This window comes from Barbus barbus, assembly GCF_936440315.1.
Source record: "Barbus barbus genome assembly, chromosome: 11".
Taxonomy (NCBI): Eukaryota; Metazoa; Chordata; class Actinopteri; order Cypriniformes; family Cyprinidae; genus Barbus; species Barbus barbus.
Window position 1 is genome coordinate 17926363 of NC_136739.1, and position 19298 is coordinate 17945660.

At 36.5% G+C, this 19298-nt stretch overlaps 1 protein-coding gene across 1 annotated transcript in view; it reads right to left on the reverse strand.

Annotated features, from left to right (window-relative positions):
- Nucleotides 1-6398: 6398 nt before the first annotated feature.
- LOC306876791 (contactin-associated protein-like 5) overlaps nt 6399-19298 on the reverse strand; it is a gene marked incomplete at both ends in the record, with an annotated part of 68231 nt that continues 55331 nt past the window's right edge. Inside the window, 10 exons of the mRNA XM_079428198.1 lie at nt 6399-6595; nt 8979-9053; nt 10012-10215; nt 10730-10814; nt 11050-11183; nt 12910-13134; nt 15760-15999; nt 16151-16369; nt 17301-17471; nt 17629-17756. Of these exons, the coding sequence (XP_079284324.1) occupies nt 6399-6595; nt 8979-9053; nt 10012-10215; nt 10730-10814; nt 11050-11183; nt 12910-13134; nt 15760-15999; nt 16151-16369; nt 17301-17471; nt 17629-17756 (1678 nt within the window). The remainder of the gene's footprint in view (nt 6596-8978; nt 9054-10011; nt 10216-10729; nt 10815-11049; nt 11184-12909; nt 13135-15759; nt 16000-16150; nt 16370-17300; nt 17472-17628; nt 17757-19298) is intronic.

The window sequence follows — 19298 nt, forward strand, 5'->3', positions numbered from 1 at the left end:
CTTCACTGTTGCCTTGAATAAAGTTGTGTCTATGCAGATGTCCTGCTGTTTCTGATACACCCTGGCTTTTATTACAACCAATAAATGATATAAGGTCAATGGAAAATAGGTTGGTAAATGAAATGTGGCTTGACGGCCAACCATAAACAAATGACACGCATTCTTACATGGATTAAAACTATCCACATGCTCATCTTCAAGTATTGCGTAATCAATGCAATGTAATCAATGCTCTAAAATGGAAATTTGCTGAAAATGTACTCCCCCTCAGGCCATCCAAGATGTAGATGAGTTGTTTCTTTATCATAACATATTTGTAAAAAATTGGCATTAGATCACTCACCAGTGGATCCTGAATGGGTGCCATCAGTCCAAACGTACATAAAAGTATGAAAACAATCCACAAGTAATTCGTATGTCTCTGTGAAGTGAAAAGCTGCATGTTTGTAATAAACAAATTAATCAGCGATTTGAACTCTCTAAGCATAAATACTAGGTCAGTAAAAGATTTCTGCCTGATTGACAACAAAAAAAATATAGACTTTATTGAAAAAGGGACCCAAACTGTATATACTGGAAGCCAAGCCAACCACAATACTGCAGCATAGTGGTGAGTTTTGCACAAGTAAGCACTTCAATTTGTTTTTCTTTTCCAGAAAATGTAATACCTTGGAAATGACAATGTTCATCACCGTCAAACCTTAAGACAATGTTCATCATTGTTACTCATTGTTCAGTTTTGCATATGGATGATGCATCTGGGTTCCTGTCTCAAAACGCTTAATTAACCATTAACCAAGATTATGCAAACTATTATGTGATATTTGCATTGGTTATGATGCTGCATATTGTTTTTGAGTGTCATCTTCATACAGTATGTAAAAGACAATAGCATTGGGTTAAATTAAATGTCTACACACGCACAAAGATCATTTGAATTACTCATGGAAAAAAAATGCAAATCTTTTTGATAAACTTTAGTTTATTCTGTGAAAAAAAGAGAAAAACATTATCACTCCTTATGTGAATGAAGGAAATGAATAAAGCAATTAAAGTACTTATATTGTGACAGCAACTGTGAAATGTGAAATGAGAGTAAACTAAATTACAAGCTGGAGGTTTTAAAGACATATTATTGTGCTGTAAAGATAAAGTGCACAGTCATTTTCACATCAACTGTCCCATTTAATGCTCTTGAACTTACCCTCGTCTTAAATAACCTTACTTCTTGTACTATAAATGTACAGTACAAAACCTATTGAGAAAAATCTACTGATTCAAGAAATCTTCAAAAGCCATCTGAATTATTAAATGAAATTTTAGTAATGAGTACTTACTCAAAAATGTGGCACAATAATGAAAAAGTCTCTTTTTTTATTAAACATGTATTTACAATATAGCTGTACATTTACATTCATACAAAACAGCCCCTAAAATAATTAATATCAATAGAGGTACAAAATAGTTTGAGAGAGAAATATATCAAAGGACACTTCAGTTTCCAAAGAGAAAGAGAAAGATCTGTCAGTCCAGTCCTACATAATACAACTATCTCTGTATTAGCTGGGAAAAAGAACGAAAGATCATCTGGAAAAAAATAATAATACAATGCCACTTACTGTACGAAGATTATCTTGTGTATTGGAGTAAAGAACAGTTAACACTTGTTGTGTTCATTTGATAGACTTTCAAGGAAGTGGTTGATTTTCAACAACCACAGGTATGAACGTATAAGCATGATACAATCCTTGGTAGCGCTTTATTTTACAGTCCTGTTTGTGTTTTATTACCCAGTACTTTCTTAGGTAAGTACAATGTAAGTACACATACTGTAAAATAAAGTGCAACCATATCTTTTGTTCAGAGTCAATACTGATTTTGTATTACAGGCAAATATTAAAGGGCTACCTGCTATCAGTTATGACCTACTCAGAATTGTCTGTGATGATTCTCGGTTATCCAGCTCATTGAAGGATGTCTAGTGTTATTCTTGTCATTTAGATGCTGTGAACTGATGGTGGAGATTCAGTGGCATTTACGATTTTAAACAGGGACGACAAAGACACCTGATATTATCATCCGTCTCGGGTGATTCGATCTCTGATCTCGAAGATGATTGGATTTCAAAGGAAATGGTCTCTGATTTCTAGTGGAATGCTCAATGTATTTTAGTCAAACTTCACGTGCACTTCTGTGTCACTGCATGCTAATGTTGAGCCTCCAGAAACAGATGATAATAGCAGATGTAAATGGGGTCAGATTGGCTCAGGGAGGGGAGGATGGCCTATGAAACCAGTTTCAACCCAATTCACATCTGTGATCATGATTCACACCGTTAGTCAGAGGTGGAAATAACAAATTACATTTACTCGCGTTACTGTAATTGAGTAGCTTTTTTGTATATTTCTACTTTTTAAAGTAATTGTTATAATCTGTAATGTTACTTTTACTTAAGCATATTTAGTTTGAAGTATTGTACTTCGTTACATTTTAAAACACATTAATTACTGAGAAAAAATCTAATAAAAATCACTCCCTGGAAACTACTGCAGTAAATAATGGGCAGGAGAACAAACTAGTGCTAAAATCACAAGAAAGATGCAGATGGACAGACAGGGGTTATGGTGCAGACCCAGCTGAAAACCAAACCCCGTCGTATTCTGCTGAAGCTGAACTCGAAGGAAATGAAATGAATCCCTGGGCATATTTATGCTCTATTATGCAGTGTAAACTGTTTGCCTAGGGAGACCAAACTAGCAGCTTATAAAATCTCAGACATCAACCCTTCGCAAGCATGAGGTAAGGTAAATACTTGCATCGTTGCATTGGTGGTTACAATGAAGCTTTGACAGTTTAGCAAAAGGTTTTGCACAAATTAGACAAAAAAACAGTGGTGCACGGTGTGCGATATATCGTCTGCGATTATATCGTAATTGTTGTTTTAATGATGTGCGATTTGACTATCAGTATTTTGCCAAAAACCAAACAAAACACTCCTACAGAGTGCAGTGAAGTCTAGATTAGACTAGTGCGCCTGCATTTAGAGTGCGTTCTTTCACTGTGATTCAGTCTGTTAAAATGCATTTAGAATGATCACAAAGTTGAAGATATAGGGGCAGAAAATGAATAAATTAATATCATTTCATATTGTAAATCAATATCACACGAAGAATGCCATTTTTTCTCCAAAACTCAGCGTGATTACATAAAGATTTTTATTACAACAGTTAAACAAACAAGAAGTTAATTAAGAGACTTGCGTTTTAGACACCATATTGTCTGTTTGATAACAAAATTCATTCCAAACACAGTCACAGCGCTGTTTTGCATCTCTGAGCAACATGACGGTGTTTCGTCCCTCAAGGAATCAACTGTTGCCATGATCGGAGTGTCTATTTACACTAAGTGCAAATAGCCCATCTTGTTGGCAAAGGCTATTTACACTAACTCCGTCCACTAACGTGTGATTGGGTTAGTCAACAATAAAAAAAAGAAGTTAGTTCAAGATCAGTTTCAGTGGTGTAGATGGTAAGGCGCAAGCTTTTTGACGCGATCGACCCGAGTTTGAGCCCACCTTTTGCCAAACATTTTTTTCTCCCTTTTCAAATCTCATATCGCATCAGAAAGGCATTTATTTTCAATAAAAATTAAGGAAATAATCAAAAAGTTGAAAATAAAGTATCGGGTAGGGTTAGGGTAGGTGTAGGGAGGGCTTTATTGTCCCAATAAGGTGGCATTCATTTAATAAATTTGAATTAAAATTATAATTTACACTCAGTACGTTATTATTGCGTACTGTTTTATAATGTACTACAATACTGAGGTGCAGATAATTGCCACTATTTGCAATAAGTAGTATAAATAGCAGAAAATCTTGCTATTTTAACATAGTGTAAATAGAATCTATAGCTATTTGCACTTAGTGTAAATAGCATATCGTTAAAAAATACTGCTATTTACACTTGGTGTAAATAGAATCCATTGCTATTTGCACTTAGTGTAAATAGAATCCATCGCTATTTGCACTTAGTGTAAATAGAATCCATCGCTATTTGCACTTAGTGTAAATAGCATCTGTCACTAAAAAAATATGCTATTTGCACTTGGTGTAAATAGCATCTAATTGCTATTTACACTGAGTGTAAATAGCATCCATTGCTATTTGCACTTAGTGTAAATAGCGTCTATAGCCGCTGCCTTAAATGATTCAGTTAAATCGCAATGACTCTTATTAACAGTCACTTGCTGCCACCTACTGACGGTTTTCATTTCACATTTAAAGTATCTTTTTTTTTTATTATTATTATTTCAAATGAGTATTCAACATTTTATGTCTTATATATCAGAACATTATTTCTGCATTTGTAACTGCAGGTTAAATGAATTCATGTCCTGCATTAAACAGTGTGTAAATACATCTAAATACCACATCAGATGCAGCTTCTGCGTTTCCTCTGCATTGCAAAGATGAATTTTGTTGATACAGATTTAATTAGTCTGGTAACAGCCCAAATGTCTTATTCTAAATAACTGATTCCTTTAAGTAAAAACAACTAGTTTGAGATTAATGGGCCTATCCCAGGGGTGCCAAATTCTGTTCCTGGAGGGCCGCAGCCCTGCAGAGTTTAGTTCCCACCGTGCTCCAACAACACATACCATCTAGTTTTCAAATAAGCCTAAATGATTATATTAGCTGGATCAGATGCGTTTAATTAGGGTTATATCCAAGGCAACTGAGATATGTTTCCTACCAAACACATATTGTGATGCTCATTCTGTTCAAACTGATATTTAAATTATGGATATGATATGTCTGACAACATTCAATCCTAAAAATATTCCTTAAATTGCACAGCGGTGAAATAATGCACTCAAAGGCAAAATCTTTCTATTCTCAAACAGATGTGGCCCTCCAGGAACTGAGTTTGATACCCTTGGCCTATCCCAGTTTTGCCTCCCTCCCACTGTTAAAATGTAACTAATACATTTTTACTCTGAGTATATTTTAAATGAGCTACTTTTTACTTTTACTTGAGTAGATTTTTAGACTGATACTTTTACTAGCACTTAAGTAAAATTGCATTAATGTAATGGTACTTTTACTTGAGAAGAATATTTTCGTACTCTTTCCACCTCTGCCATTAGTGGTTAAACACCATCATCAGTTCACAACTCATGTCAAATTAGACACACATCCAGGTAACTAGAACAGCTCAGTCAATCTAAATACTCACACTGAAATGTTTTTGAAAGAAGTCTTCTGTGCTCAGCAAGGCTGCATTTATTTGATCAAAAATGCAGCAAAAACAGTATTGTTATGTAATATGATTACAATTTAGAATATTTTTGTTATTATTATTTTAATATATTAGTAATTTTTCCTGTAATGGCACAGCTGAATTTTCAACAGCCATTACTCCAGTCTTCAGTGTTACGTGATCCCTCAGAAGTCAGTTTAATATGCTGATTTACTGCTCAAGAAACATTTATTATTACTATCAATGTTGAAAACAGTCATGCTGCTTAATATGCTCGTGGGAAGTTTTTTTTTAAGATTCTTTGATAAATAAAAGATTAAAAAACTGCATTTATTTGAAATAAAAATATTACTAATTTTACTGTCACTTTTGATCAATTTAATGCACCCTTCCGGAATAAAAGCATTAATTAAAAAAATCTTACTGACCTCTTAGAATTTGTTCATTATCAATATGGCAGATATTTCACATAACACAGACAGGTAATGTTACATTAGGAAGCATCATGTTTGGTCTCTGTTAGCAGCTTCTTCGTGAAACTAAAATAATTTCCTAAAGGGCAATTTAAAATTATCCTGCATGTTTACACATGGACACATTTTATTCTTAGCTATGAGGCAGAGTAACGTAAAATTATAAATCAAGTTTGGACAGGCTACTGTCCTCGACCTGAAGCATTATATTATTTAAATAATGTACCAGGACTTCCTCTCACAATGTTGCCACTTTGAAGATGTTTCTGGCAACCTAAAAAAAATTCACAGGCTTAAAATATGTGTTCAGTTTGCTTTGTTAACAGTATGATTAACACTTCAGAATCTGCATCTGCATTCATGCACTAAAGATGACACTCTCCATTTCAGTTTCTATCCAGAGGGCATATTATTGAATTAATACAAACACCTCCTAACACACCACTCACATCCCATAAATAACCTAATGTTGATTAATCCAACACTTGGGGCAAGCACTGTGAAAACTACAAGCTACTACTTACACATATCAGAAGATTCCACTGTTCCCAAAGTGAGGAAATCTCCAACTAACTGTCCTTACCGGATAGAAAGGGCCTCACGACACGTTTGCTGAAGGAGCCACAGGAGGAACTGATAGCTGAACTGAAAGCTACAAGACTGTCCATCAGATGTAGTACTCTTGCATGCTGTCTCTCATGGAGTTGTGAAGGTGAAACTCGGCCCTGTAAGCAGCTTCAAGGCTACGTTGATGTTCCTTTTCTTGGAGTCTTGCAGTTCTTTGAGCTTGTCGATGTTGGTACAGGAAACGAGTCATCACTGCCAGCACACAGAGGGTACTGAAGACTGCAGCTGTCACCACACCTACGAATCAGAACGGACACTCAACTTATAAGGTGTTTTGAATTGGAAATGGAGGCGTTCACACAGAACGCATTCTTGCATTTATAAAAAGCACAATAGAGCAAACCAAATTTGTCAAGGCATTTTTTTTTAAGTTCTTATTGAGATAAAAAGGAAAAAAAAAAAAAAAATCAGGTTTCATGGACTACAATTTAGTGAAGTGACATTCAGCCAAGTATGGTGACCCATACTCGGAATTCGTGCTCTGCATTTAACCCATCCAACGTGCACACACACAGCAGTGAACACACACACACACCGTGAACACACACCCGGAGCAGTGGGCAGCCATTTATGCTGCGGCGCCCGGGGAGCAGCTGGGGGTTCGGTGCCTTGCTCAAGGGCACCTCAGTCGTGGTATTGAGGGTGGAGAGAGCGCTGGACATTCACTCCCCCCACCTACAATTCCTGCCGGCCGGAGACTCGAACCCGCAACCTTCGGATTACAAGTCCGACTCTCTAACCATTAGGCCACGACTTCCACGAATTTAGAAAATTATTAGAAGGGTTGCATCTTGTTTGAAAGTCCATATGTTCAATACAAGTTCAGCTTGATAAAAAAATAATAAAAAAATACAATACAATACAATACAAACAATAAATAAAAAATAAAATAAAATAAATATTAGGGCCGGGACTTTAGCGCGTTAATTTAGATTAATTAATTACACAAAAATAACGCGTTAAATTATTTTAACGCATTTTAATCGCACTTATTTTTGCACTGCAGCACGTTTCTCACTGGATGAGTTTCGGCGGACCGATTATACTGGAGCACCTACTAGCGTTCAGACAAAAGACGCAAAGAACGGACTTGCGTTCTCGTGGAGACCGGTCTTGCCTATGAGGCGCCGGGCTCGACAAAAGTCAAGCGAACACGGGGAGAGTGCGCGAGAGAGAGCTTCCTTGGAAGAACGAACTCGGAAGGACACGAGAACACAGAACGCACACTTATGAGAATTGAATTACTGCGTTCCTGCTTAACTGACCGCATAGTCTCAGCATAAGAAACGGCCAATGAACAATCAATATTACAAAATGTCATAACTTATAATAAATAATAATTAAATAATTTGTTTTATTTGTCACATACACAATTATACAGAGTATAACCAGCAGTGAAATGTGTGCTCTGCATTTAACCCATCCTAGTGTACACACAGTAGTGAACATACACCCGGAGCAGTGGGCAGCCAATGCTGCAGCGCCCGGGGAGCAGTTGGGGGTTCGGTGCCTTGCTCAAGGGTCTCACCTCAGTCGTGGTATTGAGGGTGGAGAGAGTGTTGGTTATTCACTCCCCCCACCTACAATCCCTGTCAGACCTGAGACTCGAACCTTATTAACTTATTAAAACATTTCATACTATTATAGATATTACTTTCATATAATTGTATTGTGTTTTATTTTACAGCGTTATATGTTTTACTGTTAAGATTAATTTTAATATGCCAATAAAAATGCAGACTTTCTCCGGCTCTTATAACTTTATTAAAATTAACCAAAACAAAACGATAAATGTTTACTTTCAACTTGAAGAGCCGTTAAGTATTTGTGAGAGCGACTTTAAAGCTTACAGGCTTCCGTACACCGGCCACCCACAGCGTTTTCTGGGATTTCTAACGGCTCGATTCTCTCAAGTCTGCACTCGATGCATCCTCAATTTCAAGAACATATCCGGGCACTTTCATGCATCCTCTATACTTGCATTCTTGAGAATTGGAACTGAACTTCGACGGTTAATGATGACGTAGAACGAGAACACAAGGACGCAAGATCGCTGAAGAACGCATATTGAGAAACAGCCAAAAACAAACCACAGTGAACATGGACAAAGAAGCTGATGAGACCGCTTTGGTTGGCCCTGTGGATGGGAAATTTAAAAATCCATATAAAAAAACTTACTTCTCACTGTTCTCAGGTCAAATATTTATATGCGATTAAAATGCGATTAATTTCGATTAATTAATTACAAAGCCTCTAATTAATTAGATTAATTTTTTTAATCGAGTCCCGGCCCTAATAAATATATAAAATGCCAGTGAATGCAACACTCCCACTGTCTCACACATTCTACAAACTCTATTTCTCATTTAATGGAAAATTTATGATGCCAACAAATAACTAACAGTGAACAATCCCTTGTGACAGTTCCAATGGAGATTTTATTACCATGAGTTACTGCGCACAACAAATTACCAATACAAAGTCATTACCCATTTTTGAAATAAAGAGAGTAAAAAGGAAAGATTAACAGAAACAATATGTGTGATAGTGAAAGCTCATTTCATACTTCACTGACTGTTACGAATGAAACTATGAAGCAGACTGAGGTGGTAAAACAAACCTCCGATTACAGCTGAATCAGGCTGGCTGTCGTCTTCGTGATGCTCCTTATCTTTTCTCACCTCCTCTCCATGATCTACAGAAAGGTGACACATGCATCACACAGAAATACAACACAGTTTAAACTGTAAAGAGATATATGGGCAAGATGCAGTTGTTTTACATTTTAAGGGTCCAACCCTTTTGTTTTTCATAATGCTGATCATACTTCCTTTTCACTGCATTATATCTTCTTTTATAAATATCTCTAACATTCAAAAGTGGAAAGTTATTTTTGTTTCTGTTAATTTCAGTTACAAGGTAGATTAGTGCTATGGTTGCTTGGCAACTCTATGTATAATGTTTTTAAAATTCTGAATAGATCTCCTCATTCTCATATAAAACAAATGTTTCTTAAATCAATGATGTCTTGTGCATTTTATGTTTTTTTTAAGCAATAATATTATAACAAATATTATAAACCAGTTTGCAAAAAATAGCATAAATGCTCAGTACACTTTTAAAGAAATCATTGAAAAGATCATTAATGGCAGATAAAATAAACCCAAACTATTCTGGCTCCCATATAAAATCACATTAGTTTTTATATGAAATAAAACTTGGACCATGCTCACTGCAACTATTTCTTAAGTGTTTGTTTTATAAATTGCATCTATTTTTAATAACTAACCCAGCCACAGGACGTCTTTATTATGCCTACAATAACTATAAAGCCACATGAGCCATTCAAAACACAAAAAAGCACACCAGGTGAGTGCAATACATGTGTCATTTCATTAAAGCAGACCTGTGACCCAGTTATCACAATTACCATGGTGAATTATAAGGCAACTGGGATATGTTTCCTACCATACACATATTGTGATGCACATTCTTTTCAAACTGATATTTAAATTATGGATATGATATGTCTGACAACATTCAATCCTAAAAATATTCCTTAAATTGCACAGCGGTGAAATAATGCACTCAAAGGCAAAATCTTGCTATTCTCAAACAGCTTAATTATGTTTTATTCATTTCCAAGAACTTACCTAAACGAGATACAGAGGTTGAAAGGTCAGCTAGCGCGCCGCAATTTGATTCCAATAAATGTCCTCGTATGCTGACTAGAGAGCTCCCTCGGTTAAATAACGCAGCTTTCAGTGGAGCAATGTGGTTGTACTGGACAGATGAGAAGCAGCCTATGAAGCCTTTGGACCCAGCATGAGCTACCTCATCATCCAAGACATCACTTCCTGTTTGGAAAAAGAAAAGCACGTATGTCAGAGATTGTTGTGTCATACATATTAACAGTAATTACTCATCAAAAACACTGTGTACAGCTATTGTGAGCATTTAAATCAAAAGTTACGATTACAGACAGGCACTAGTTTCAAACCCCTGAATATTTCAGACTCAAACACAATCCTGCTCATTCAGCGTTAATACATGTGCATCATGACTGCTAGACACTTTGAGAGACTGAAAAAAGATAAAAGGTTTCAAACAGTCAGCCTTCATTGTTGAATCACCCTTGTCTAATGTCAGGAAAGGGGAAATTTTAGACCCATCAAGCATCATAACAGGTTCTGAAAAGTCATGGCGCTATGTAGCGGGAAAACGTCAGGACCAAAACAACAAAGATGAGTATGAATATAGATATTTTGAATGCATATTACAGATAATGTGAAAAATGCTTTCTTTGCCACTTTTCTCCCCTCAGAAGATTTGATTAGAGTCTTTTTAAACAAGAACAATTATATTCATTACCTGTGACTTTTCCCAAGGTCAGTGACTTCATAGAATTAAATGCTGCATCATATAAAAGGGTGTACTTCTTATTTTCATGGTCAACCTAAGAAAAATCAAGAGCAATTGAATGAATACATGAGAAATTGCTTAGAATGCGATGAAATTATAATAAGCTATTTTAAGAATTGTCTGAGGGCTACACTGTAGCTGATTCAATAATCAATGTACTAAACAGGCCGTTTTTCAGAATTATCTATGCATTGATCTCATGTTTCAAACAAATTTAGTGTAAACACACATGCTTATGCATGTTTCTTGTATGTATTGAAATATAACACCTGAACAAACACGTCCTTTCCCTCCCGCTGGATGTGAACTCTATGCAGCCGTCCATCTGCCAGGCTGCTCAAGATGGGGATGAACACATCCGGTCTCTTTTCCTTATGCAGTTGGTACCAGATCTGTAAACTCCCTGAGAGGAACAGATCAATGCATTAACGTATTTGGCAAAAGTTACTTATAGCTGTAATCAGGGATGAATTATTTTTTGGGAGCATGTAGTAAATCATTGTAAAAATCAATTGTATTATCCATGTGGTACTTAGATTAGTCAAGCAAAAATTAAAAGCATGTAACTCCAGTCATGGTGAATTATGTATGTTCCAATATAATTGGGAGTCATTCTGTAGCATTCTTACAGAGCTCAGCAGATGGACTTCACAGCTCCAGCTCCCAAGAAGAGTCTTGCATAAGTCTATGAGACAACGTGTTTATATATAGACCATGTAGAACCTTAGCAGCTGCTCTAAACAGTGTATAAATATTAATTCCCTGGCAGCCTCTAGCCTTTACTCTGTATTGAATTTGTCAATACACATTTATTTGTCCCTCCTACACACATATAGTGCAGATAAAGGGTCAAGGTGTAGGTCGTGCTGAAATTCCCTCACAAAGTAGTTACAGTTATATTTGAGACATCTGTTGACTTTCTTTGTACGCCAAGGATTACTGCACTTAACACTTTTTGTCAATATTTCTAAAAAGCATTGCGTGATTGGATTTAGCTCAACAAGAATGTGGGTGGTACTATTATGTAGGAATGAGTGTTACACAATAAAAATCCATATTTTGGTAAGCTGGGTGAATGCATGATTGATCTTAAAAGCACAGCTCTTTACCCCGCCTTGTGTTTCAAACATGTAAGATTTTCTTTCTTCCATGGAACACAAACCTTAGTACAGTGCAAAGTTCATGCTGCTCGTTTTGGTGCAATAAAAATAAATGGTAACCAAAAATTACAAAATATATCAGCAGTCCATATGTTTTTTGTACTATATTCTGAGATATATATACAGTATATCATATTTTCAGCTTTGATTTAAATTTTAGTTTGCTATATATATAAATACATACACACACACACACACACACACACACACACACACAGAGAGAGAGAGAGAGAGAGAGAGAGAGTATATATATATATATAAAGTATATATATATATATATATATATATATATATATATATATATATATATATATATATATATATATATACACACGCAGTATATATTTCTATTTCTATTTAGTTTTAATTTATGTTTATTTCACTTTTAGTATTTTTTTTTTTTTTCATTGTGGAGCTTGACACATTTTGGTCACCATTCACTTTCAAAGTATCGAAAAGATAAGTGTACTGCCTTTACAACTCCACAATATCATATGGGTTTGGAATGACATGGGAATGAATAAATGATGACAAAATTTTCATTATTGAGTGAACTGTTATTTTGAGAGTTTTAATGCAAGCCTGCAGAACAGCATGAAATTAACAGCTTTGGTTATATAACAATGTCCTATCTAGTTTGGGCTGTTAATGTTTTGCTAGTTAATTGTGATTTACTACGATTCTAGCAAGTTTAGTGATCTACAAGGCTGTAAAACTGACAGTTTAAGAACCAAATGAGCAGGATTAATCAATGGCCTTGTGGCCTAAATCTAATTAGAGAAAAACACAATCAGAGGACTATAACTTTTTATGTTTCTTTAAATTTAATCTCGCAGTACAGTATTCCAGATATAGGGGATGTAGGTAATTCATTTAGTGCTGCAATATCCCTATTATAGACATATAAACCTTTCATAAACTTATGACATCCAGCATTGAGAATGATATACGTTTGCACAGTCATCTCACCGTTCCGAGCTAAGATGATGGCCACATACTGCTGGCTGAGGGTGTTGACTGTAAGCAGCATGGCAGGACTCTGTGTGGTCTGGAAACTCAGTGCCATGTTGTCTCTGGACTTGCTGTACTGAGAAGGGACAGACAGCACTGCGGCCGACCGGTTCTGTATGACAGAGAATGGCTCCTGAAAAATGTAGGTGACTGACGCTCCTCTTTCAAAGGACATGGACACCTCTGTGGACATGTAAAAATACCAGATGGATATTGTCACTGGCTAAAAATCTAATCGGAGTACACCTGATTTCCTCCGAGTTTTGTTTAAACACTTTGAACGGGGGGGTATGTGACTCTTGATATTGCATGCATTTATATCAATTGATTCTACAAGCAACGGCCATGCATAATTTAGTAAACAATAAAAATCTCTACAACCAATTTCTCAACACAGTGACCACAACTAGATGGGCTTTCTGGGCTAAACTGTGGATCATTTTCCAATGCTTTGGCAAAATATATGTATAACGACTAATTTGTTCAAAGTACATAAATTCTTTTCTCACTCAGACACAACCACCACCAACAGTCTATATATCTACAGGCCTATTTGCATGTTTAAATGCTCTTTTCAAACCGTTAAACTTAAAGTTCAAAACTTAAAGTAATACAGAACTGAATAAGACAGCAATTTGCTACATTTCAACAGTAAAACTATTTTTAAATATATTCTAAATCTAAAAAAAAAAAAAAAATGATATAGCTGAACAACTACACATGTGTTAGTCTATCCATTTTATGCCCATCTGTACAAAAGGGGAAAAACTTTAGAACAATTTGTACTGTAATGTAAACATGAACCATGTAAAATATACTGAAGGTAATTCTAAATAGTAGAGAGCTGTCATTTTTATTTTGTAAAGATATTTTACAAAAGAAAACACTGTATTATTCTACTTGGGTAACACTTTAGAATAGGGGCCAATTCTCACTATGCCTATTAATAACATATAGGCTGTTTGTTTAGTACTTATAAAGCACATATTCTGCATGACCATATTCGACATCCCTAAACCTACCCAATACCTAAACTAAATAACCACCTTACTAACTATTAATAAGCAGCAAATTAGTAATTTATTAAGACAAAAGTCGATGTTAATAGTTTGTCAATAGCGAGAACTGGACCTTAAAATAAAGTGTGACCGCTACCTGTTGTTAGTGTTAAGTGTTTATGTTGGGTGACAATCTTTGGTGGTGTTATGGAAGAACGACTTGATTGCAGACATGTATGAAGTATTTTGGAAGTTTTAGTGCATTTTGAGTGTGAGATATAACTGCTGTGCCAAGTTGATAAGGAGAACTTGTGAAGAGTTTTGAAAAACTGACCTATTCAGAAATGTGTCCTAGTGCTTGTTAAAAAATGGAAATAATTAGAAAAAAAAATCTGTGAAGACAAATTCTGAGTGTTAATGTTAAAAGTGTTAGGTTTCCTAGAAGTTTTATCCTTTAAGTTTGCAGGCTGGTCAACAAGTAAACATGAAACATCCTTTGCAAGCCATTTTCCGCAAATGAGAAACATTTTCAAGTGAAACAGGAAAAAGACAGACAGACAGAGAGATGGACAAAGAACATACAGAGATGACAGACAGAAAGACAGACAAAGAACACACAGAGAAGATTAAAAATTGAGATATTAAACATTCCCAATATCATAATACGCCAATGACTATTGCAGCAAGAATCAGAACAAGTACTTTGGCATTTATAATTACATTTTTGTCTCTGTCTGTATTTGAATAATGTGCATCATCATAATGGCAGGCTCTATTAGATACAGACTATCAGACAGACAGACTGAGGCAAAAGAACAGAACAGTCAGACTTTCTCATCTCATCCTCAGTGCCTTTGATCAGCACAGCTCATCAGATCAAACTAAAGAGAGGCAGCTTAACGCACATCTGACTTTCTGATGTCTTCATGAATACAAATGTGTAGATTTTCCCTTCTTGTTTACAGACAGATTATATAACACTATATATCTGAACAAAAAAATAAAATAAAATTGAGGTATGTTTACAAGTATGTCTGCCAGAATGGCATAACTTTCATTAACAAGATGCTAAAACAAGCCACCCATACAAGGAATGTGGCAAATTCAAACATAGCAAGGTTAAGATAATAGTTGTTCTGTCATAATGGAAGGGCAGCTTTTGTAAACTGAATAAACTTCTGTAAAAAGTAGATTTGTTTCAGATTCTGTACATCAAGACTCAAAAATCCAACTCAACACATACGCCTCCGAGACTTCTGTGCCTTCAGTGCTCATACAGGCAACATCAAAGCTCTCCAATCCAGCATCAGAGAGCCTTTGATAGAGCAGAGTTATTCAAAGACTGGCAGCGCTTGCCCACTGACATATGGCTAAATTATTTTTTAAGGTACATTATGCAAATACATAGACGTCACTAAGTCATCCATGAATTCATGTCACATATTACATGGCAGTTTCATCAGGTCTGAAACAAAGATGATGCTGTTGGAAGCATTCATTATTGCTTAATAACTGTCTGCAAAATAATTCTATTTTATATTCAGGATTTTAATTTTTAGATTGCATCTGTTTATTAAAAAGGAAATGCATTTTACATTCTAATTATTTATTTATTATATTTTGTTTATTTGGTATTCATTTAGTAAAGTAAAACATGAATTCTCTCAAATTAAAAATCTAATTAGTTATTATGAATAGTCTTTTGAAGTACTTTCTTTTCTTCCTATTATTCGTTTTCTGTGTATTAATCGATTTAACAGTTATAAAAGGTTTAATTTATTGACATCACTAGTTAAATCTGGAATATTACCTTCTGTGCAAGACGGTCCCCCATAAGCGGAGTTAGTGCAGTCGCACATGTAACCACTGCTTTTCTCAATGCATTTCCCCCGATTGTGGCAGAGCCCGGCTGAGCTGCTACAGTGACCAGCGCACCCTGAACTCACTCCTGGTGTCACTTTGGCCCGTTCTTCCAAGTCAAAATTCACTCCATTCATGTTAAATGCTCGAATGCATCCAAGAAAGCCTCTTTGTCTTGTGGCTGTGCCCCCTGAGAGATAAGAGAGGAAATTATGGGAAATAAGAAAAGAGTAATCAGAAATACTTTTCAGAGGCAGATGCATACTATTGGACTGAATAAAGAGTAATAAACAAATACAACTCCTCTCCTCAGCAGTGCACTTTCAAAAGGTTTATTTTACCAATAAACAGCTGGCTTCCGAGCTGAAGGCGAAGGTGTCCATCAGGTGGGGTTTCTATGATCCGGAGGGGCAGCTGGTCAACCTGCAGGCATGCTTCTTTCACATTGCGAATGGCTCGAACCCAATGCCACTGCCTGTCGTTCAGTGGCACAGGAGATTTGACGGTCAGGACTACTGGCCCATCGCCCACATTAAAGGAGAAAGTCACAGCTGAGGGAGCTGGGTGAACAGAAACATGAGGAAAGAAGTCTGAACAAATGAAAACTAACACTTCTAAAAATGCTAGATAGATAAACAATATCAAATATACCTGAGTGTTCATTCAAGTTACGGTTACATTTGAAAATTAGGTTTATACATACACCATCATTCAAAAGGTTTGTGCCTAGTAGGATTTTTTATTTCAAGGAAAATTATTATTTTATTCAACAAGGATGCATTAGGTTGACATTTATAATATATAAAATTATACTATTTCAAATAATTGTTCTTTTTATATGTTTTTAAATTCAAATAAAAAAAATGTGGCATGGTTTCCACAAAGATATTAAGCAGCTCAACTGTATTTAATAAGAAATGTTTCTGGAGCAGCAAATCACCATATCAGAAAGATTTCTGAAGAATAATGTGACACTGAAGACTGGAGTAATGACTGCAGAAAATTCAGCTTTGCCTTCACAGGAATAAATATCATTTTAAAGTATATTAAGATAGAAAACAGTTATTTCCAAATGTCTTTTTGATCAAATAAATGCAACCTTGGTGGGCATAAGAGACTCTTACCAACCTCACACCTTTGAGGAGTGACTACATCAATAAATGTTTAACATTTCAAGTTGAATAAAAGAACAATTATTTTATGCATTATCATGAACAATGAACAATATTATATTGAAAAATCTAAATTATAAATTAAACTAAATGCATGCTGAAAACATTTTTCATTGTTAATTCCTTATACCTATTGCATTAACTAATTGTTAAGAAATTGATAGTTATTTTAAAGTGTTACTCAAGTTACAGGCCTACACCAAACAAAAATGAATGGAAAAGTATTATTAATCTTGATTTCTTCTGTTTTAACTTTATGTTATACTGCTCAGTTAGAAATCTAACATTGGCTCATTCTTATAGATGTGCCGGGACTCACAGCTCAGCTCAACCCGGATAAAGTCTTGAATGCCCATATTTTCCACAAAGACCCCGGAGGGGGAAGCAGTCTTGAAGTAGAAGGAGACATCGAGGGAAAGCTCCACCTGGAGAGCCGGGAACTGTAGATATGAAGCCGCTTGGTAAAAAGATACAGCATTCCACAAGAACTCTAACAGAGAGGAAGAAAGATAAATGTCATTACATATTCCTTTTATAGAATGAATTATCTGCTATCTGTCTACTTGTTTTTTTCTCTCTCTCTTAGTCTCTTTCAAACATCCATCTCTGTCACGTATGAAAACAGCAGAAGAGATCAGTTTACATACTGTCACCAGAGCACTGCAGGGGTCCCACGACATACATAGCTTCGGAGCCCAGTCTGTAAGTATCACCAACCACAATATCCCGCACTGGCAAGTGCTCCTTATATGAGAGGACGCCAGTGTCATTCTCCCTGTAAACAACAGATGTATAAGGAAACAAGACACAGCAAATGAACAAAAATCGATATATTAGACATACACTACCATTCAAACATTTTATTATGTATTCATTGAAAGAATTTACTACTTTTATTTAGCAAGGATGCATTAAATTGATCAAACGTGCCAGTAAAGGTTTACTTTTTAAAAAAAATAAAAAATAAAAAAAATCTTTCAAATAATGGTGCTCTTTTGAAAATTCTATTCGGCATTGAGAATAATAAGAAATGTTTCTTGATCACCAAATCAGCATATGATTAACAAAGGATCATGTGACACAGATAACAGGAATAAATTATATTTTAAAAGATACTAAAACTGAAAATATTTATTTTAAATTGTAATAATATTTTCTGTAATTTTTAATAAAATAAATGCAGCTTTGTTAGGCAAAAATGGCTTTTTTATTTCTTCAAAAGCAAAAACATTTCCTGACTTATATAGATATAAGTCTACTATTGGATACATCTATACTGATGCTGTCTAACTCAGTCATTGGCTGTACTGCATGACTGTAGCTTTCAGCCAAGAGGAGATGTCATCAGGTGGCGTCCAACTTTCACGGGGTGTTTCGACCCTGGACCACAACACCCTCCAGTTGGCGGGTCGGCAGTGGTGGCCAGTCACTGCCCACCTCCTCCTGGCCCCCTGCTCAACTCCTCCCTCCTACTCCAGAGCCAGCAAGACGCTCTCTCTGCTGCCTCACCCAACCTACGAACAGCTGCCTTCCTCTCCCTTCCTGCTATACCCAGAGCTGTGAGTGACTTCCACACAGACTGCGCCGGGAAACCCCTACACCCAACCTCAACCGGGAATAGCCAGGTCTGCCACCCTTTGGCCCTGCACTGCTCAATGAGGTCCTGATACTTGGTGGCTTTCCGCTCATAGGCCTCCTCGCACCCGTTCCCACAGGACCGTCAGTTCAATCAAGATTATCTTCCTTGCCTCCTCGGACCATAAGACCACGTCCGGCCTCAGCGATGTTTGCACAACCTGGGGGAAGACTAGCTTCCTTCCCAGGTCCACCCTCATCTCCCAGGATTGTGCTGCTTGCAAGAGGCTCTTTTTTATCTTCTTGGGGGCTGGTGGTTTCTCCCCTTCTCTAATGAACTGAATGGATGTCGCCGGCCTTGTACTGGTCTGACGCTTTTTCTGCCTCTCCCGCTCCAAGATGTCAGACAGTGCACTGAGAACCTTGTCATGGTGCCACCTGTATCTTCCTTGGCTAAGAGCTGTTTTGCACCCTGTCAGTATGTGCGCCATTGTTCCCCTCCCTCCGCATAGCCTACACAATGGGTCCTCCCTCATTCCCCATCTGTGGAGGTTTGTTGGTGATGGAAGGGTGTCGTACACTGAACGAAGCAGGAAAGAGATGCGAAAGGGCTCCAGACTCCAGATCTCAGGCCACGTGATCTTCCGCTTCGGCAGGTCCCACTTTGTCCAGGCACCTTGTGCTCCAAGTTTGACGGCCCTAGATCTGCGCCTTTCTTCCTCCAGGTGACGGACCTCGGCTT